General features: G+C 41.7%; 1 protein-coding gene across 1 annotated transcript; it reads right to left on the bottom strand.

The window, feature by feature from the left end:
• Positions 1-8,082: 8,082 nt before the first annotated feature.
• BECN2 (beclin 2) lies at positions 8,083-9,378 on the bottom strand. Its single transcript, XM_081486169.1, has one exon. It carries the CDS (start codon positions 9,376-9,378, stop codon positions 8,083-8,085), a length of 1,296 nt encoding a protein of 431 aa, XP_081342295.1.
• Positions 9,379-23,152: the final 13,774 nt, after the last annotated feature.

The following is a 23,152-nucleotide window of genomic DNA, read 5'->3' as shown; positions in this document are numbered from 1 at the left end:
TCGAGGTAAATTGGAAGTCATCAAACAGGAGATGGCAAGAGTGAACATCGACATTTTAGGAATCAGTGAACTAAAATGGACTGGAATGGGTGAATTTAACTCAGATGACAATTATATCTACTATTGGGGGCAAGAATACTTAGAAGAAATGGAGTAGCCATCATAGTCAACAAAAGAGTCCAAAATTCAGCACTTGGGTGCAATCTCAAAAGTGACAGAATGATCTCTGTTCGTTTCCAAGGCAAACCATTCAATATCACAGTAATCCAAATCTATGTCCCAACCAGTAATGCTGAAAAAAGCTGAAGTTGAACAGTTCTATTATGACCTACAAGACCTTCTAGAACTAACACCCAAAAAAAGATGTCCTTTTCATTATAGGGGACTGGAATGCAAAAGTAGGAAGTCAAGAGATACCTGGAGTGACGGGAAAATTTAGCCTACTTCTGCTTGACTACGCTAAAGCTTTTGACTGTGTGGATCATAACAAATCTTGGAAAATTCTGAAAGAGATGGGAATACCAGACCACTTGACGTGCCTCCTGAGAAATCTGTATGCAGGTCAAGAAGCAGCAGTTAGAACTGGACTTGGAACAACAGACTGGTTCCAAATAGGGAAAGGAGTACATCAAGGTTGTACATCGTCACCCTACTTATTCAATTTATACGCAGAGTATATCATATGAAATGTCAGACTGGATGAAGTACAAGCTGGAATCAAGATTGCCAGGAGAAATATCAATACCTTCAGATACACAGGTGACACCACCCTTATGGCAAAAAGCAAAGACGACTAAAGAGCCTCTTGATGAAAGTGAAAGAGAAGAGTGAAAAAGTTGGCTTAAAACTCAACTTTCAGGGGGCACTCTTCATCCCCCTTCTGATGTCTATGTCAGAAGCTCTCTCTGTCCCCTTCTTCCCTTTAATAAAACTTCTACACAAAAGCTCCTGAGTGATCAAGCCTGGTCCCTGGTCCTGAAGCTAAACCTTCTTCAGAGATCACGAATCCAACACTGTTCACTGTAAGCTATCATCTTGGGGGCTTGTCCAGGATCTTCAGGACAAGGTAAGAACACTCAGAGCTCTAACATCTCTGCTTTATCAGCATACACATTTTCTGCTTTACTTTACTAACTCTACAGTGTGTTTGTGTGAATGAATGACATGCTCTGAGTGAAGCAAATGATGAGCCCTGCTTTGCAGTTTCTAGGTGCTTCATAATGGCTGAAGGCAGCCCCCAAAAGGGGAGCCTAGTCAGGGGTTTATAGGAACCTGCCAATGCCAAGAGACACCCAAGGTCCCTGTGAGGGGAGCGACCAAACATGGGCGAAGCATAGAAAAGCTATGACCAACCTCAATTCAGTTCAGTTCAGTTCAGTCGCTCAGTCATGTCTGACTCTTTGCGACCCCATGAACTGCAGCACACCAGGCCTCCCTGTCCATTACCAACTCCCAGAGTTTACTCAAACTCATGTCCATTGATGCCATCCAGCCATCTCATCCTCTGTCATCCCCTTTTCCTCCTGCCCCCAATCCTTCCCAGAATCAGGTTCTTTTCCAATGAGTCAGCTCTTTGCATGAGGTGGCCAAAGTATTGGAGTTTCAGCTTCAACATCAGTCCTTCCAGTGAACACCCAGGACTAATCTCCTTTAGGATGGACTGGTTGGATCTCTTTGCAGTCCAAGGGAATCTCAAGAGTCTTCTCCAGCACCACAGTTCAAAAGCATCAATTCTTTGGCACATAGCTTTCTTTATAGTCCAACTCTCACATCCATGACTACTGGACAAACAATAGCCTTGACTAGATGGACCTTTGTTGGCAAAGTAACGTCTCTGCTTTTCAATATACTGTATAGGTTGGTCATAACTTTCCTTCCAAGGAATAAGCGTCTTTTAATTTCATGGCTGTAATCACCATCTGCAGTGATTTTGGAGCCCCAGAAAATAAAGTCTGACACTGTTTCCACATCTATTTCCCATGAAGTGATGGGACCAGATGCCATGATCTTAGTTTTCTGAATGTTGAGCTTTAAGCCAACTTTTTCACTCTTCTCTTTCACTTTCATCAAGAGGCTCTTTAGTTCTTCTTCACTTTCTACCATAAGGGTGGTGTCATCTGCATATCTGAGGTTATTGATATTTCTCCTGGCAATCTTGATTCCAGCTTGTGCTTCCTCCAGCCCAGCGTTTCTCATGATGTACTCTGCATATAAGTTAAATAAGTAGGGTGACAATATACAACCTTGATGTACTCCTTTTCCTATTTGGAACCAGTCTGTTGTTCCATGTCCAGTTCTAACTGTTGCTTCCTGACCTGCATACAGGTTTCTCAAGAGGCACGTCAGGTGGTCTGGTATTCCCATCTCTTTCAGAATTTTCCACAGTTTATTGTGATCCACACAGTCAAAGGCTTTGGCATAATCAATAAAGCAGAAACAGATGTTTTTCTGGAACTCTCTTGCTTTTTCAATGATCCAGTGGATGTTGGCAATTTGATCTCTGGTTCCTCTGCCTTTTCTAAAACCAGCTTGAACATCTGGACGTTCATGGTTCATGTATTGCTGAAGCCTGTCTTGGAGAATTTTGAACATTACTTTACTAGTGTGTGAGATGCATGCAGTTGTGCAGTAGTTTGAGCATTCTGTGGCACTGCCTTTCTTTGGGATGGGAATGAAAACTGACCTTTTCCAGTCCTGTGGCCACTGCTGAGTTTTCCAAATTTGTTGGCATATTGAGTGTAGTACTTTCACAGCATCATCTTTGAGGATTTGAAATAGCTCAACTGGAATTCCATCACCTCCACTAGCTTTGTTCGTGTGATGTTTTTTAAGGGCCACTTGACTTCACATTCTAGGATGTCTGGCTCTTGGTGAGTGATTACACCATTGTGATTATCTGGGTCGTGAAGATCTTTTTTGTACAGTTCTTCTGTGTATTCTTGCCACCTCTTCTTAATATCTTCTGCTTCTGTTAGGTCCATACTGTTTCTGTCCTTTATCGAGTCCATCTTTGCATGAAATGTTCCCTTGGCATCTCTAATTTTCTTGAAGAGATCTCTAGTCTTTCCCGTTCTGTTATTTTCCTCTATTTCTTTGCATTGATCACTGAGGAAGGCTTTCTAATCTCTCCTTGCTATTCTTTGGAACTCTGCATTCAAACGGGGATATCTTTCCTTTTCTCCTTTACAGCATTAAAAATCAGAGACATTACTTTGACAACAAAGGTCTATCTAGTCCAAGCTATGGTTTTTCCAGTAGTCATGTATGGATGTGAGAGTTGGACTATAAAGAAAGCTGACCACCAAAGAATTGATGCTTTTGAACTGTGATGTTGAAGACTCTTGAGAGTACCTTGGACTGCAAGGAGATCAAACCAGTTAATCATACAGGAAATTAGTCCTGAATATTCATTGGAAGGATGATGGGAAAGATTGAAGGCAGGAGGAGAAGGGGACAGTGAGAATAAGATAGTTTGATGGCATCACCAACTTGATGGACCTGAGTTTGAAAAAACTCCAGGAGTTGGTGATGGACGGGGGAGCCTGGCATGCTGCAATCCATGGGGTCGCAAAGAGTCGGACATGACTGAGTGAGAGAACTGAACTTGCTTTTTCAAGCCAGGATCTAATCAAAGTGATTGCTGCCCTCCAGCCAAAGATTGGGAACCTATGTGAACAAATTTGGATTGAGCAGTTCTCTGCAAGGAGGGAAAGAGCTGCCACAGGGAAGGAATGAATGTGGCATCTAAATAAAGTGTGGAGTTTTGGGATTTTGCCTGGGCTTATCAAAAGCAAGGACAATTCTATGATTATCTTGACTTTTTATGTGAAAGCAAAAGAAACACAGCAGGAAAGGGGAATGTTTGGCCATTTTTGTGGTTTGGAAATGTTATTGTTTTTTGTCTCTTAGACAGCATTATAGACTAGACTTGTTCTTGTCTTGCTCCATCACAATCATGGAGTGAGGGGATTCTTTTGTTCTGTGAAGTTATTTATGTTATCTAGGAGAACTCCAGCTGTTAGAGTCAGGCCAGCTCAGTGACAGCAGTCAGGGGCTCCTTTTTCTCATCTCAGGGTTCTCATTATATTCAGTTGTTATGTCTCATTTTTTTCTTTTAATGCATACCTCCTACCTAAAAAAAAATGTTGACTTCTTAAAACCTAGGCCACATGCAGCCATATTTCTAGACTAATCTGATTATTTCTTTAAGATGGCATTTAACTTGTTCCAGTAAATAGGTCTGAAGGCTGAAAGTGAAAGTGTTAGTCGCTCAGTCACAAATGACTCTTTGCAACCCCACGTCCAGGATACTGGAGTGAGTAGCCATTTCCTTCTCCAGGGGCTCTTCCTGACCCAGGGACCAAACCCAGGTCTCCTGCACTGCAGGTGGACTCTTTACCGTCTGAGCCACCAGGGAAGCTTAATCTCCTAGGAGTTTTCTATTACTTTTGCGTGCTAAGTTGCTTCAGTCCTATCTGACTCTGTGTGACCCTATGGAAGAAGCCCACCAGGTTCCTCTGTCCATGAGATTTCCTAGGCAAGAATACTGGAGTGGGTTGCCATGCCATCCTCCAGGGGGTCTTCCCGACCCAAGGATCGAACCTGTGCCTCTTCCATCTACCTGCATTGGCAAGCAGTTTCTTTACTACTAGCAGCACCTGGGAAGCCCCCAAATTACATCTGTGTGTGTGTTAATTGCTCAGTTGTGTCCGACTCTTTGCGATTCCATGGCCTATAGCCTGCCTGGCTCCTCTGTACATAGAATTCTCCAGGCAAGAATACTGGAATGGGTTGCCAAGCCCTTCTCCATGGGATCTTCCTGACCCAGGGATGAACCTGGGTCTCCCTCACTGCAGGCAGATTCTTTACCATTTGAGCTACCCGGGAAGCCTTGAGTCCATGACAAATAAGTCAACTTCCTGTTCTTATTTTCCACAATGATTTCTATTGACAGATGTTTAATATGTATGAGGGTCTTTCTAGGCATCATCTGGACCACTAAGCTAAAGTAGCTATCAGGGATTTCCTGGTGGCTCAGTGGTAAAGAATGTGCCTGCCAGTGCAGGGGATGCAGGTTCCATCCTTGATCCTGATTTCACGGGCCACTAAGCCCGTGTGCCACAACTACTAAAGCCCATGCGTCCTAGAGCCCACACCTGTTCCACAACAGGGGAAGCCACCACAATGAGAAGCCCGCACACTGCAACTAGAGTTTAGCCCTCACTCACTGCAATTAGAGAAAGCTCAGGCACAGCAACAAAGACCTAGCACACCAAAAATAAATTTTAGAAAACATACAGGGAAGAGCACGGGCAAAAGGCAAAAGCAGAGTGAAGTTAGCATATTTGGGAACAGAAAGGAGCTGGGAGAAATACGAGGTGAGCCTAGAGAGGCAGGAAGGAAAGATTACCCAGGCTAAAAGTCACAGTAAGAATTTGGGACTTTCTTCTGAGAGCAATGGAGAATCGAGAAAATGACATGACACAATAAGCTTTTTTGAAATTTTTGTATTTTGTTTAAAAAAAAAACTTGGCATCAATGCATGGTGCAGCCAAATGCAGGGTCTTAGCTCCCTAACCTGGGATCGAACCTGTGCCCTCTACAGGAGAAACACAGAGTTCTAACCACTGGATCACCAGGAAAGTCCCACAGTTTGCAGCATCCTCTGATTTTTACAATCTTCAGTTCTCTGTAAGGGTTCACTTTGTGACCCTTACCTGAGCATTGGTCAGTAGAATTGCTACCAGTCTTCTCTGGTCTCCACAGCACCTCCTAAGGTTTAGTCTCAGCATAATAGCACAGCTCAAAGACACACTTCTCACTTTAAATCACTGAAGAAAGTGTAGAAAGTTTATTGAAAGCTTTTCTGGGATGAAGAGGGTTTACTATATCACAGCAGAAATGTAATTATCTTTTAATATTCACCTCCTGACTCCAAAGTTCTACAGACAATGGCCCAAGTACTTTCCTCATAAAAAATTAAAGATTTCCACCTCTCTCCTTTGAAGAAGGAAATGGCAACTCACTCCAGTATTCTTGCCTGGAAAATTCCATGGACAGAGGAACCTGGCAGGCTACGGTCCATGGGGTCACGAAGGGTCAGCCACGATTGAGCATGTCAGCACCTCTCTCAATACCTTGTCTTCTCATCAACCCCCCACCACCCATTTCAGTTTTTTCCAAAATCTTTATCCTATTTTAATGGAGAAATTGTCTTGTCATCTTGTGACTTAATCTTTGTCCTTTTGAATGTTTAGGAAAAATGGGAAAGAGGACAAACATGCTGGGGAAGACAGCAATAACTTTGGGGTTGCTCTGGACAATCAGTTCAGTTCAGTTCAGTTCATTTCAGTCGCTCTGTCGTGTCCGACTCTTTGTGACCCCATGAACCGCAGCACGCCAGGCCTCCCTGTCCATCACCAACTCCCGGAGACCACCCAAACCCATATCCACTGAGTCCGTGATGCCATCCAACCATCTCATCCTCTGTGGTTCCCTTCTCCTCCTGCCCTCAATCTTTCCCAGCATTAGGGTCTTTTCAAATGAGTCAACTCTTCACATCAGGTGGCCAAAGTATTGGAATTTCAGCTTCAACATCAGTCCTTCCAATGAACACCCAGGACTGATCTCCTTTAGGATGGACTGGTTGGATCTCCTTGCAGTCCAAGGGACTCTCAAGAGTCTTCTCCAACACCACAGTTCAAAAGCATCAATTCTTCAGCCCTCAGCTTTCTTTATATTCCAACTCTCACATCCATACATGACCACTGGAAAAACCATAGCCTTGACTATACAGACATTTGTTAGCAAAGTAAACTCTCCTTTTTAATATGCTGTCTAGGTTGGTCATAACTTTCCTTCCAAGGAGTAAACATCTTTTAATCTCATGGCTGCAATCACCATCTACAGTGATTTTGAAGCCCAGAAAAATAAAGTCAGACACTGTTTCCCCATCTATTTGCCATGAAGTGATGGGGCTGGATACCATGATCTTAGTTTTCTGAATGTTGAGCTTTAAGCCAACTTTTTCACTCTTCTCTTTCACTTTCATCAAGAGGCTCTTTAGTTCTTCTTCACTTTCTGCCATAAGGGTGGTGTCATCTGCATATCTGAGGTTATTGATATTTCTCCTGGCAATCTTGATTCCAGCTTGTGCTTCCTCCAGCCCAGCGTTTCTCATGATGTACTCTGCATATAAGTTAAATAAGTAGGGTGACAATATACAACCTTGATGTACTCCTTTTCCTATTTGGAACCAGTCTGTTGTTCCATGTCCAGTTCTAACTGTTGCTTCCTGACCTGCATACAGGTTTCTCAAGAGGCACGTCAGGTGGTCTGGTATTCCCATCTCTTTCAGAATTTTCCACAGTTTATTGTGATCCACACAGTCAAAGGCTTTGGCATAATCAATAAAGCAGAAATAGATGTTTTTCTGGAACTCTCTTGCTTTTTCAATGATCCAGCGGATGTTGGCAATTTGATCTCTGGTTCCTCTGCCTTTTCTAAAACCAGCTTGAATATCTGAAAGCTGAAGCCTGGCTTGGAGAATTTTAAGCATTACTTTACTAGCGAGTGAGATGAGTGCTCTGGACAATATTTTAATCTTAAATTAGTGCCTGTGTGGCCATTCATTTTTTTAAATAAACATATTATAAGACTTCCCTGGTGGTGCAGTGGATAGGAATCTGTTTGCCAATGCAGTGGACATGAGTTCGATCCCTAATCCGGGAAGATCCCACATGCCAAGGAGCAACTAAAACCTGTGGGCCACAACTATGGAGTCTGTGCTCTAGGGCCCATGAACCACAACTACTGAGCCCGAGCGCCACAACTGATGAAGCCCATGCACCTAGAGCCTGTGCTCCACAACAGGGGAAGGAAGCCACCACAATCAGAAACCCTAGCACCGCAAGGAAGAGTAACCCCTGCTCCCTACGACTAGAGAAAGCCCACGCGCAGCAACGAAGACCCAGCACAACCCAAAATATGTAAACACACATGCTTCAGTTTTAAATTTTATCTGATAACATTTTCACAAATATATATTAAATCAAAAAAATAATCTCCCCCTCGTAGAATAAGTTATTTTCGACAATACCTTAAGGAGATCCAAGTGAGACTACACTTAAAATTTATAAGCATGAGCTTGAGTGCCTTTGTCCAGTCCTCCTCCGTGTTCAAGTGGGTTCTGACGGGATAGAATCCACTGCTGCTTCCAGGGTCTTCCATCAGGCCTTTCTTCACATGAATCTTGTAAGGCAAACAGAGACCCGACTCACCTCTCTCAGCTGCTTCCTTGAACTGCTGCATGCAGTCCAGGAAAGCCATCATAGCCTGATCAAATCTGTTATGTAAGAAAACATTCTGCTTCCCACTAGAGAACAATGGCAACTCGGCACAGTCATCTGTTAAAGACTTCAGATAGGAATGGTTTCCGCAGGGGATGAGTCGGTACCTCTGGAACTCCAGTCCAATTTTATTGGCCAGGGCAAGGAGCAGCAAGGCTGTCTGTCCCCAGGCCGCATTGATCTCACTCCAGCACACAGGGACAGTGGGGAGGCAGCCCAATCTGAAGTTATTGATGATGGTTAAGGGGCCATCATGCCAGATCTCAAAGGTGGCATTAAAGATGTCGGTTTTCTCCAACTGGTTCCACTGGATCTGGGTGTACCGTAGTCGCATCTCCACACTGCTCAGCTCCTCATGTAGTTCTAATTGTTGCCATTTCAGTTTACTGTAGTCCTTCCAGTACTGCTTTTCCTGCTGCTCCAGCATCTTAGTCTCTGCCTGGGCTGCCTCGAGATCGGCTGCTACCCTTTCTTGGTTCTTCTCCACCTCTGCCACTTCCTGGAGTAGTCTCGCTTCCTCCAGCTCCAGGCCCTTCAGCTTCTCCTGCAGCATCTCCCTCTTGTCCTCACTCATCCACTCCCTGGTCTCCAAACAGCGTTTGTAGTTCTCAACGTCAGATTCTGTGATGGCGAGTTCAATGTCCAGTACCTCTAAAAGATAGTCAGTACAGTCCACACACAGCGGGTGGTCCACCTCTGTTTCACCAGAGAGGATGTCAAAACTGTCCCTAATAGTCTTCTGGATGCTGTCAAGACTCCTCCGGGGCTCCAACCTCCCAAGCAGGGTGAAGTTGGAATTGTCCCAGGAAGTCCCACCACTGCGGGGGTGAGGAGTCCTGCAAAAGGCATCATCCTGTAGATTTTCAAAGTTTGCCTCCTCCCTGGAGGGAGGACCTCCTTCCTGTGTTTCTCTTGTCTCTCCCTGAGCTGAGATGAACATCAAAGCTCCAGGTTCCTGGGAGGGCTCTATGGAGTGATTCAGTTTCAGGGGCTGGCTGCAGCGCTGGCAAAGAAAGCAGAGGTAGGACATGGTGGAGGTCTTGACTCTCAACTTGACACTGCTTCCTCTGGGTCATCAGTTACTTAGCCATTTATACCTTTTAGAACTCCTTCTAAAATGCATATCTCATCTTGTCACTCTCCTTAAAACCTTACAATGGTACCCTCCTTAAATACTTATAGACCTCCCTTAACTCCTTATAGGCAAGTGATTCTTTCTAAAAAGAAAAGCCAATCATCTTATTCCACCCTTAGAAAGCATAGTCTTTCTAAAACTAAAATCTGGTCATGGGCACATCCCTCCTTAAAATGTTTAATGCCCTTATCTTACCTTAATATAAAGTTTAAACATCTTAACCTGACACCAAGGCCTCTGCCCATCTTTCTGATTTTTTCACATTTCCTGCCACCCTCACTGTGGGCTCCTGCATAATAACTGAATTTCAGCTCTTCCAACATTTCTTATTGTTCCCTCTGACTGGAACACTCTTCCTTCCCCTCTTTACCTGGATAACTTATACCCATCTTTTGGGTTAGATGTCATTTCTTCCAGAAAGCCCTCCCTGACTACCAGATTTGGGTTTTTCTGTTCTGATGACACACTTCACACTCTTTATTTCATAGTAATGTAATGGGCATACATTAAACCTTATTAATATTTGTTTAATTAACAAATCACATCAAATAAAGTAGCTTGGAGTGGGGGAGGTTAGTCACTAAGTCATGTCCAACTTTTGCAACTCCATGGACTGTAGCCTGCCAGGCTCCTCTGTCCATGGGATTCTCCAGGCAAGATTACTGGAGTGGGTTGCCATTTCCTTCTCCAGGGGATCTTCCCAACCTAGGAATCGAAACTGGGTCTCCTGCACTGCAGGCAAAGTCTTTACCAACTGAGCTACAAGGGAAGCCCACACCTACTGAAGCCTGAGTATTCTGGAGCCTGTGCTCTGCAACAAGAGAAACCACTGCAATGAGAAGCCCACAAACTTCAACTAGAGAGTAGCCCCCCCACACACACACACACTGCAACTAAAGAAAGCCTGCATGCAGCAGTGAAGACCCAATGCAACCAAAAACAAATAAATTTTTTTTGAGTTATTAGAAACTGGCTGAAAAGCACTTTTCTACTTGTTATATGGCATGCTGCCTAATTCATGCATCATTTAATAAAGTCAATTAAAAAATAAGGAAATAGTGGGACTTCCTTGGTTAAGAATCCACCTGCCAATGCAGAGGACACCGGTTCAGTCCTTGGTTCATGAAGATCCCACATGATGCAGAACAACTAAGCCCCTTGGCCACAACTACTGAATCTGCTCTCTTGAGCCCACAAGCTACAACTATTGAAGCCTGTTCGCCTAGAGACCGTGCTCCACAACAAGAGAAGCCATCACAATGAGAAGCCTGCATAGCTCAACTAGAGAGTAGCCCCCACTCACTGCAACTAGAGAAAGCCCACGTGCAGCAAGGAAGACCTAGCACAGTCAAAAACAAACAAACAAACAAACAAAACATAAAGTCAATGAAAAAAAAAAAAAAGAAAGCAAACTGGCTGGAAGGTTGTTCATTTTCCTAGAGACTTAAAATGTCCCAGGACTCTCAGATGGGCTCAAAGTCCAAGGCCATCTCATTGCTAACTAGAAAAAAAATATTCACAGCTCAGAAATACCACCCAAATAGGCCTCTGTAACTGTGCACTCTCTTTGCTCAGCACAGCTGTAAGTTAAGGGCTCAGTAAACCATTGAAAATTCCCTTGCCATCAATCCTCAGAAGTGCTCAAAAGGACTGTAACTTCACCACCTGCCTCTCCCTACTCATTTCTAATACCATCATCAGGGAGGGGGAAATTTTTCCCTACCCCTCATGAGTACTTGTGTCTGGACTAATAATTAAATTACACAAGATAGTTTAAAAGGAGAAACAGATTTTAATTTGTGCACACACAGATCCATAGAAATGGGACCTAAGAATTGGCCAAAGCAGACTGCTTTTAAACTTTTTAGACAAAGAAATAACACATTTGTGAGGAATTGACAGATATTGACAGGACAAAGAAACATGTTTTAGGTGCTCAGTTAGTGAAGAATCTAAACAGAGTTTTGGCTAGTAAATTTTAAAAGTAGCAACGTTTGTTTATACAGGCTTCTTAGCCCCGTTTCCTTATCTCTGACAATAAGGGTATTTTACTTCCAGATGTAGGCAGTCTTTACAGTGGCTTCTTGTTGCGCAGCACAGGCTCTAGGGCTTTTGGGCTCAGTAGTTGTGGAATGTAGGCTTAGGGGAATCTTCCCAGACCCAGGGATCAAATCTGTGTCCCCTACATTGGCAGGCAGATTCTTAACCATTGGACCACCAGGGAAGTCCTCTATTCCTTTTAGTTAGGATTGCCAAATAGTTTTTGTGCCCACCTCAAATTCCCTCCTTCCTCCAATAACAATATCACTGAAAAGTCATTTAAAGACCAGAATTTATTAAAATGTACAGACTTACATTAAAAAATAACAATGTGATATGGCCGTGTGACTATAGATTATTTTTCAGTTATTTGGATATTTCAGGCTAAGTGTTTATGCTTGATGCACTGTTTCAATGGCAAAGATGTTGGTGACTGATGTCAAATTCTGGCTCAGTCATTTTGTGCCTAGCAAACAGAGCCTAGAGTATCAGGATCCTATGTGGTTCCAGGGCTGTTGGAGTTATGGAGAGGGTGGAAAGTGGGGGGTCTTCATCGGTTAGTGTCAGGGCACAAGGTTAAGTGAGGTGCTGCAGGGGAGAGTGAAGCAAGTGGTTGGAGTGAGGAATTTGGGAGTAGATCTGGAAATGGTGGACAGTTCTTGGAAAATAAAACTAATGAAGACAAAGGTATTTGGGTTCAGCATGGAGAGCAGCCAACCAACTTTATGTCACAATTTTAGACTAGCTACAGAGTTGGCTTATCATTGACACATTTATTTATTGAATCCTACAGGCATTGGGAAAAGGATGGAGGCTAACATGTAAGTAACTCTCATGTTTCCAGCTTAGTTCATAGATTGTGTTACTGTTGCTCAAATATTCATCCTCCCCTCCCTCCACATAGGAACTTATTTTGTACAGCGGACTGTGGGCTGAAGTGAGAGCATGCTAGTACCAAGTCCAGGTTTTTGCTAGCTCTTTTGTGCTCCTGTCCTCCACGAGACAAGCATCTCCCATAAAGGAGCTGCTCCTTCGACCTTGGTCCCCAAATGAGAAGACATCTAGAAGCCAACCATAACTTACCTGCAAAACTCTGAGAAATAAATGCTTTGAGTTGTAAGCCACAAAAATTGGGGGATTATTATCACAGCAAAATATGACTAATAGACACAGTGTTAATCACTTAACATGTATTTTCTCATTTTAGTCCTTCAGAAACAGGTAACAAAATCTCAGAAACGTAAATATCAGAATCCCTCAGATTCTGGGATTTAGGTCCAGGCATAAATGACATCAAAAGCCATGCTTTCCATTAAAACGTAACAACCCTAGTCCTTGATGAGTAGAGCAGTAGTTGACTTAGCGTAGAACTGTGATCTTAGAGAAACTGTTAACTGAATATGCCTCCAGTAGCCCTAAGTACCAAAGTGTCCAACTCTTCCACAGAAATGTTGTTGTTGTTTAGTCACTAAGTTGAGTCCAACTCTTGCAACGCTATGGACTGCAGCTGGCCAGGCTTCTCTGTCCATGGAATTCTCCAGGCAAGAATACTGGTGTGGGTTGCCATTGCCTTCTCCAGGGGAACTTCCCAATCCAGGGGTCGAATTCACGTCTTCTGCATTGGCTGCTGCTGCTAAGTCACTTCAGTTGTGTCCGACTCTGTGCGACCCCATAGATGGCAACCCACCAGGCTCCCCGGTCCCTGGGATTATCTAGGCAAGAATACTGGATTGGCAGGCATATTCTTTACCACTGAGCCACTTGAGAAATCTCTTCCACAGAATAGATGATCTAATATGAGTTCTATATAACCAAAGCAGCTTCAGACACTCAGATGCTAGCAACTCCTTCTTTCCCTTCTCCCTAAATGCCATATATAAATAATATAGTTCAGAATAGACCACAAACTGGCATCACAGGTAATAGATGATCAGATTGCTTCCAATACATTTAGAGAAAGTAAAAAAAATGAGTCCTGCCTTATAGTTCCTACATTTTTCTGTCAGAAAGCCATGATTCATTTCTTTCATGAGTCATGCTTGCAGGTGTTTGGTTGTGACTCTCAGGGATTAAAAATGATGCTCTGGTATGGAGAAGTATTTCAGGGCTTACCAGTGGAAAGTAGGAAAGAGGAAGCCGTGGAATGGAAAAGCTGTTTGGAAATTGGCTGGGGAAGGACAGCAGGGCTTCATACAGTCAACCAGAAAATGTATTTCAAGTGTATTTTTTGAAGAGCCTGAGTAATTTTTCTGTTTTCCAAATTTATTGCTCCCAGGGTCAGACTGGCCCAAAGAGAAGTTGAACATGGCCCTGTGGTCTACTAAGAAACTTCTTTGTTAGTGTCTAGGGTTTAAAGGGAGGGTCAGCCTCCCCTGTCCTGTTACTCTAATGTCTGGGAATTCAGAGTCTGTCCCCAGGGCAGAATCTGTTTGTTTTTTGCTGTCATTTGTTGTTGTTATCAAGTTGCTAAATCCTGTCTGAATGTTTCTTGCCTGGCCTTTCTATGTGAGCTCAGGTAGCCCTAGGTTAGAGCACCTGCACTCCTAGTGAGCTTCGGCTTAGCTATTTAACCTGTGCCTTTCTCCATTAGAATTTGAACTCTGTCATGCCAGGGAGTAAATCCAGCTTATTCATTGCTGAGGCCCTTTTGTTTGGTAGTTTATGAACTTGATAATTAGGGACTTAATGAATGATTGAGTGAATGAGTACATTTTTACATCAGACCTGAAAAACAAGTATAATTTTGCCATTAACTGATGAATTCTGTCCAGATTTTTTTTTTAATGTTGCCTAATTTTATCACATAAATAATATGTGAAGACTTGCCACTACAGAAAACTCAAGTATTTTGAGGAAATGAAAGAGGCAAAGTACCCCTTTCTTTGTCCTCTACATCTAGCCCCTTCCCTTCCCCCAAGTAACCATTTAAGAGTTTTTGTTCTCTTTTCTGTTAATGTGATATTATAATTTATAATATGAAGTATGTATTTGATCTTGTTCCTGGCCCAGAGCTCCTAAAATCCGTGTATATGTGTTTTCACTCTCTAAGTCATGTCCAACTCCGCAGTCCATGAGGCTCCTCTGTCCATGGGATTTCCCAGGCAAGAATACCAGAGTGGTTTACCATTTCCTTCTCCAGGGGATCTTCCCAATCCAAGGATTGAACTGTTTCTTGTGTTGGCAATGCAGATTCTTTTCCACTGAGCCACCAGAAGAACCCTCCTAAGACTCTTCGAATTTCCTAAGCACTGAGAGTGACAAAGCTGTCTTTTGTTCTGTTTTTTGTTTTATTCTGTTAAGTGACTTTTAAGCCACATCAAAGAATGGGGGCTAGTTGCCAAGAGAACCAACCAAGTGATTGGAAGGTTAAAACTTTCAGTCCCACCCTTGACCTCTGAGGAGGGGAGAGAGGCTGGAGGTTAACACCAATGTCTCATCATTATTCGATCAACAAGCCTCTGTAATGATGCCTCCATAAAAACCCAAAAGGATGGGATTCTGAGAGCTTCTAAGTTGGTGAAAAGGTGGCGATTCTGGAGATCGATGTACTCAGAGAGGGCATGGAAGCTCCTCATCCTTTCCCTGTAGCTTGCCCTATATGTCTCTTCCATCAGACTGTTCCTAAGTTATATCTTTTTATAACAAACCAGCAATCTAATAAGTAAAAAATTTTCCTGTGTTCTGTCAGCCACTCTAGCAAGTTAATTGAACCAGAGAAACTGGTCATGGGAACCTCTGACTTATATCCAGTTGGGTCAGAAGCAGAGCTAACCTGGACTTGGAATTGGCATCTGAAGTGGGAGAGAAAGGGCTTCCCTGACAGCTCAGCAGTAAAGAATCTGCCTGCAAAGCAGGAGATCCAGGTTCCTTAGCTGGGTCAGAAGATCCCCTGGAGGAGGAAATGGCAACCTACTCCGGTATTCTTGCCTAGAGAATCCTAAGGACAAAGAACCCTGGAGGGTTACAGTCCATGGGATTGCAAAGAGTCAGACAGGACTGAAGTGACTGAGCATGCAAATAGGAGGGAGACAGACTTGTAAGACTGAGCCCATAATCCATGGGATCTGAGGTTATCTCCAGACAGATAGTGTCATAACTGAGTTAAAGTGTAGGACACTCAGCTGGTGCCCAAGAATCACTTGTTGGTGATGAAAATCCACTACACATTGAAACTGAATGATCAGAAACATCACTAACCTTCTCCTTTCAACACATTTTTACTTCTGTGCCCATAGGAGTATCCTTTAATGTGAGTTTTCTTTTTCTTCAAGGATGATAGAAACTTCCTTTTCCTATATGATGCTTACTACATGTAATTCGTTCCATTTCCCTATGGATGGAAAACTAGGAAATGGCAGCCAAGCATTTGGGGCCCGTTTCTCTTTGATCTTTTGCAATTAGCTTTTGCTTTCATCCCAAAGCAGGATTTACCAAGATAGGCTGTTTCCCTTGATAATGTAAACTGATTTGTACTATCTATAGACAAGTTAATTTTATTCTATAAATAATTATTTTGCAATTTCTTCTTGTAACAGGGAAGAACTAATCTGACTCCATAGTGAATCTATTTCTTTTAAGCTCTAAATTTTGCACACTATAGCTAATTGCCTTGCTAATTCCACACACAGGCACATTAATCATAAAAGGATTGTGACCTATAGCTTGAAGTATGAATTATTAGAAGATAACTCCTTTGCTTAGTGATCACATATTTCATAAAGAGATAAGCGGTTGCAGGACAGGAAAGAACACTTGTCTTAGGACAGGAAATGACACCAGTTGAAGACTTACAGGAACAGCATGTCCAGGCCTACTATGAACAAATGCTGCAATACCAAAGAATTAACATGTCACCTTCAAGGTCGGGCAAGCTCCAAGAACTCTGCAACAGCCCTTCACCTTTTGATCTTAGTCTCTCTTATCTCTCCCTCTGGAGCACAGAAGAAGCTTGTTTTCAAACCCAAATGGAACGGTTCTTTAAGATGTTAGTCTGCCATCTTCCTGGTTTGCCATTTTTCCAAATAAAGTGCTATTCCTTGCCTTAGCACCTTGTCTCTCAACTTGCTGGCCTGTCGGGCAGCAAGAAATTTGAGCTCCAACTCGGTAATATTTTCATCAGAAACTCACTCTGAGGATTGTTAGTCAAAAATTTCACACAGTATTTAACTCTTACTACAAGGGAAATTCATAGTAAATGAAAGCTTACCTAGTGCTTCTATAGTTCCCATGTTTCACAAACACATTGACAAGTAGTTACAGGGCTCAGGCTTTCCCGACAGCTCAGTGGTAAAGAATCTGCCTGCAATGCAGGAGACACAGGAGATGTGGGTTCGATCCCTGGTTGGGGAAAATGGCAACCCATTCCAGTATTCTTGCCTGGAGAATCTCAAGGACAGAAGAGCCTGGTGAACTGTGTAACATGGGGTTGCAGAGAGTTGGACACAACTGAGCAACTGAGCACACATACACACACACACACACAGGGTCTTCAATCTGTCTAGCCAGTTTTCACAAGAACAATTGAATCATGAAGCAGCAGAAGGGAGGTCTAGGACTGTTAGAAGCCATATATGATGTCTTCCCAATCATGAGTGCTTTTTTGTTCTGTAGACAGAGACCACCAAGCATGTGCAGACTCACTGCTTCTGCTATAGGCAATGACCACAGGACTTGACAAATCCAGCACAAGTCCACAGAGCACTGGGAGATGTAGTTTGGAGCTTTTGTGACACCCTCTGTCATTTCTTGAGATATCTTTTGATTTAAGGATAGTTTGAAAATCATATTCATCAAATACTTCTTTTTCTGCTCTGATGTCCTGGCTAGCACCAGTCTTAGATCCTTTCCTATAAATTTGTTGGCTGGATTTCTGGGGGAGGGGGAGCATTATAAAAATATACATAATCTTTCCTTGAGAGCCCTGTTCAAATACAGGATTAAAATTTTCAGTCACCTTGTCTTCTATGGATACTTCATCCCAGTACCTGGCATGTAGCAGGTTTTCCATTAAATAATAATTGAATAAATGAAGTGCTAAACCTGAAGGATTCAGATTTTTCTGACTACATGATGGTATATTTTTCTACTTTTTATTAGTAGTTATTTTATTTAAAAAGTCTTTCCTTCTCCCCTCTAGTCACAGTAATGCAAAGTTACCACTATAAAAAGATTAAGGATATATTTGTCTTTTCTTATGAAAAAATTCTTCAAAAGTTTATCTTTATTTAATAAAATTTACTGAAGCTGCTATATCTAATGCCCCATGCTTAATTTTTTTTTAAAAAAGAAACTCACACTATCAATACTTGTGATCTTTTTCAATTTAATAGCTATATGATGTTTTTATGTTATGTTCTCCATAATTTTTAATATATTTATGTATATGCGCATGTATGTGGTGATTATATGTTATATGTTCTAGGGTAAGTGTCTTAAAGGCTATGAATTTCTTTTGGAATGCTGTGTTAATAGTTTTTCATGAAAGAGTTCATTAAGTTGCAGCATCGTTAAATATAGGATATAGGGAATCCTTGTAAACACATGTAAGAGTCAAATATTAGTATCAGAATATATAATGAATTTCCACAAAAAAATTGTTTATTTTTATAAACAGCCAATGGAAAAATGGGAGGAGGACGACTGTGATTCTTAACTCTGGCTGAACATTAGAATCACTGAGGACTTTTAAAAAAGCAAAATGCTTCCCACCGACTAGTGACTGAAGAAAAATGTACAATATAAGAGTTGTGCATTAAATTTTATATGGGGCAAAATGAGGACTATAGCCCAGAAGACAGCATTTCAGATCACTCTGAGGAACTGCTGCAAAGAGGTTAGAAGAGGACGTAGAGGGAAAATTATGTTTTCTCCCCCACATTATATAATAAATATCTTTATTATATATATTTATCATTTACATAATTCATTATATATAGACATTATTATATGTATATATAATAACTATGGGGCTTACCAGGTGGCACAGTAGTAAAGAATCTGCCTGCCAATGCAGAAGATACAAGAGACACAAGTTCAGTTCCTGGGTTAGGAAGATCCCTTGGAGAAGGGAATGGCAACCTATTCCAGTATTCTTGACTGGAGAATTCCATAGACAGAAGAGTCTGATGGGCTACAGTATATGCAGTTACAAAGAGGTAACAGGCAGTTACAAAGAGTCAGATATGACTGAGCATACACACACAAAAAAGAAAAGAGTATCTATGATTTGTTGAGAACTTTTATCTATCTTACTTGAGTTTCATAATTCTATGAGGTAATGAAAATCATTAACCCTGTTTTACAGTTGAGGAAACTGAAGCCAGTGAACCTCAGTGACTTTGGCTGCTGGTATTCAGACACGGCAAGTCACAAAAGTGGGAGACAGGAAAGAAATATCCTTTGAGGAATTTCCATGTCAGGTAATGGGGACTGTGGGGTGTCTAGTTTATTCAGATCAGCATTTCTACTGAAAGAGATGAAAGTGCTAGAAGATATCTGAAAACTTCTTAAAGCATAGAAGAACTGAAATATAATGAGAAATGCAGCCCAAAATACAGGAGAAGGAAGAACAGGGAGGAGAGCAGGAATGCCAGAGCTGACTCTTGCCCTTTGGGGCATTTGCTGGTCTGGATGAAAGCAGCTGCTAAATTGACATGTGGGGAGAAGCTGACAGATAAAAGCCCAAGGCACCCTCTAGAGAAGAAAGACAAAAGATGTCTTCCTCAAAATTAGACAAATCAGCAGAAATCCATTACCATTCCCCATCTTTCTAGAGCTATAGGAAGAATTTTCTTGTTGGGAGAGATTGAATTTTCTTGTTGTTGCATGGGTAAAAAATGTGTCTCTGAGAGTTTATAAACCTAATGCCCATGTTTCCAGGGAATTGTATCCCATTCACATCAGAATCAAATGGTGAATTTAAGTGGTTGCGAACTGGTAATGCTCCAGGAATTTAGAAAATACAAATGTAAACTCTCAGTAGAGGAATTAGCCTATGTTTCTAGGAACACTAGTAACTATTCCAGGGCTTTGAGAAGCTTATCATCAAAGATAACTAAATACATTTTGAATGGGAATCAGCTAAAACAGCAGATGACATAAACTAACCTCCAATGACTTTGAAAATTGGAATAAGACACAAATTATTCTAAAGGATGATTATAGTATTTAAAATATGACTTACTAAACAGTATCTGTACAGTCAGCAAAAACAAGACCGGGAGCTGACTGTGGCTGAGATCATGAACTCCTTATTGCCAAACTCAGACTTAAATTGAAGAAAGTGGGGAAAACCACTAGACCAGTCAGTTATGACCTAAATCAAATTCCTTATGATTATATAGTGGAAGTGAGAAATAGATTTAAGGGACTGGATCTGATAGACAGAGTACCTGATGAACTATGGATGGAAGTTCGTGACATTGTACAGGCGACAGGGATGAAGACCATCCCCAAGAAAAAGAAATGCAAAAAAGCAAACTGGCTGTCTGAGGAGGCCTTACAAATAGCTGTGAAAAGAAGAGAAGTGAAAAGCAAGGAGAAAAGGAAAGATATACCCATTTGAATGCAGAGTTCCAAGGAATAGCAAGTTCAGTTCAGTTCAGTCTCTCAGTAATGTCCAACTCTTTGCGACCTCATGGACCGCAGCACGCCAGGCCTCCCTGTCCATCACCAACTCCCAGAGTCCACCCAAACCCATGTCCATCAAGTTGATGATGCCATCCAGCCATCTCATCCTCTGTTGTCAATCTTTCCCAGCATCAGAGTTTTTTCCAATGAGTCAGCTCTTCGCATCAGGTGGCCAAAGTATTGGAACTTCAGCTTCATCATCAGTCCTTCCAATGAACACCCAGGACTGATCTCCTTTAGGATGGACTGGTTGGATCTCCTTTCAGTCCAAGGGGCTCTCAAGAGTCTTCTCCAACAGCACAGTTCAAAAGCATCAATTCTTCGGTGCTCAGCTTTCTTTATAGTCCAACTCTCACATCCATACATGACTACTGGAAAAACCATAACCTTGCTGTTCTCCTTGAGAATAGCAAGGAGAGATATGAAAGCCTTCTTCAGCGATCAATGCAAAGAAATAGAGGAAAACAATAGAATGGGAAAGACTAGAGATCTCTTCAAGAAAATTAGAGATACCAAGGGAACATTTCATGCAAAGATGGGCACATTAAAGGACAGAAATGGACCTAACAGAAGCAGAAGATATTAAGAAGTGGTGGCAAGAATGCACAGAACAGTACAAGGAAGATCTTCATGACCCAGATAATCACGATGGTGTGATCACTCACCTAGAGCAAGACATCCTGGAATGTGAAGTCAAATGGGCCATAGGAAGCATCACTATGAACAAAGCTAGTGGAGGTGATGGAATTCCAGTTGAGCTATTTAAAATCCTAAAAGATGATGCTGTGAAAGTGCTGCACTCAATATGTCAGCAAATTTGGAAAACTCAGCAGTGGCCACAGGACTGGAAAAGGTCAGTTTTCATTCCAATCCCAAAGAAAGGCAATGCCAAAGAATGCTCAGACTACTACACAATTGCACTCACCTCACACACTAGTAAAGTAATGCTCAAAATTCTCCAAGCCAGGCTTCAGCAGTTCGTGAACTGTGAACTTCCAGATGTTCAAGCTGGTTTTCGAAAATGCAGAGGAACCAAGATCAAATTGCCAACATCTGCTGGATCATTGAAAAAGCAAGGGAGTTCCAGAAAAACATCTATTTCTGCTTTATTGACTGTGTCAAAGCCTTTGACTGTGTGGATCACAATAAACTGTGGAAAATTCTGAAAGAGATGGGAATACCAGACCACCTGACGTGCCTCTTGAGAAACCTGTATGCAGGTCAGGAAGCAACAGTTAGAACTGAACATGGAACAACAGACTGGTTCCAAATAGGAAAAGGAGTACGTCAATAGTGTATATTGTCACCCTGCTTGTTTAACTTATATGCAGAGAGTACATCATGAGAAACACTGGGCTGGAAGAAGCACATGCTGGAATGAAGATTGCCAGGAGAAATATCAATAACCTCAGATATGCAGATGACACCACCCTTATGGCAGAAAGTGAAGAAGAGCTAAACAGCCTCTTGATGAAAGTGAGAGGAGAGTGAAAAGTTGGCTTAAAGCTCAAAATTCAGAAAACTAAGATCATGGCATCTGGTCCCATCACTTCATGGCAAATAGATGGGGAAACAGTGGCTGACTTTATTTTTGGGGGCTCCAAAATCACTGCAGATGGTGATTGCAGCCATGAAATTAAAAGATACTTACTCCTTGGAAGGAAAGTTATGACCAACCTAGACAGCATATTAAAAAGCAGAGACATTACTTTGTCAACAAAGGTCCATCTAGTCAAGGCTATGGTTTGTCCAGTAGTCATGTATGGATGTTAGAGTTGGACTATAAAGAAAGCTGAGTGCCGAAGAATTGATGCTTTTGAACTGTGGTGTTGGAGAAGACTTTTGAGAGTCCCTTGGACTGCAAGGAGATCCAACGAGTCCATCCTAAAGGAGATCAGTCCTGGGTGTTCATTGGAAAGACTGATGTTGAAGCCGAAACTCCAATCCTTTGGCCACCTGATGCCATAAACCAACTAAGCCCATGCACCACAACTACTGAGTTGACTCATTGGAAAAGACCCTGATGCTAGGAAAGATTGAGGGCAGGAGGAGAAGGGGATGACAGAGGATGAGATGGTTGGATGACATCACCGACTTGATGGACATGGGTTTGGGTAAACTCTGGGAGTTGGTGATGGACAGGGAGGCCTGGTGTGCTGCAGTTGATGGGGTCGCAAAGAGTTGGACATGACTGAGGGACTGAACTGAACTGAAGAGTAACAGTATCTGTGAGAAACAGAAAATTATAAATTGGATTCCGGCATACAAAAAAAAAAAAAAGGAAGTTCTCCAAAGGAAAAAATTCAATAATTAAAATTCAAAATTAATATAATGGATGAGTTTGGAAACAAGAGAAATTAATAGAAGATAGGTCAGAAGGAACAATGCCACATAGACAAAAAGAAAATATGGTAGCAAGTTTAAGCAATATGAATATTAGTATAAATAGTCTACTGTACATTTAATTGAAGCTCCAGTTTAACTGAGAGAAGAGAGAGAATTAAGAAAAGTAGTATATGAAGAAATAATGATAGTGAATTCTCCAAAACTGATAAAGGTTCGAAAGATTTCAATTCAAAAAGCCTATCATATCCCCAGCTGAGTAAATTTTTAAAAAACAATGCCTAGATACATCACAGTAAAACTGCAGAAAATAGAAGTTAATGGGAATATCTTAAATTAGTCAAAAAAAAAGTAATAGTATTATCTAGAATCCCATATGGGATGAAGTATCTTTCAAGAACATAAACAATACAAAGACATTTTCAGATCAAATAAAAATTGAGAGTGTCTCACCGGTAGACATTCTAAAGGAAGTAATAAATATATGGGAAAATCAAGACAGATGTCCAACTTCATCAAATAGAAAAATAATGTCATATAGAATTTTTAAAAAGGGGTAAAACTAAAAGACCTGAAGTAAAACAGTAATCTAGAGTGGTAAATGGAGTTAAAAGTGTTCTAAATTTCTTTTATTATCTACAATAAGGTAAATAAATTA

Source organism: Giraffa tippelskirchi, chromosome 5 (genome assembly GCF_054371585.1).
Source record: "Giraffa tippelskirchi isolate mGirTip1 chromosome 5, T2T-mGirTip1v1.2.pri, whole genome shotgun sequence".
Taxonomy (NCBI): Eukaryota; Metazoa; Chordata; class Mammalia; order Artiodactyla; family Giraffidae; genus Giraffa; species Giraffa tippelskirchi.
This window is presented reverse-complemented; position numbering and strand designations above follow the sequence as displayed.

Excerpts from the sequence above, each read along its gene's own strand:
- BECN2 (XM_081486169.1), bottom strand. The coding sequence starts at position 9,378 with ATGTCCTACCTCTGCTTTCTTTGCCAGCGCTGCAGCCAGCCCCTGAAA.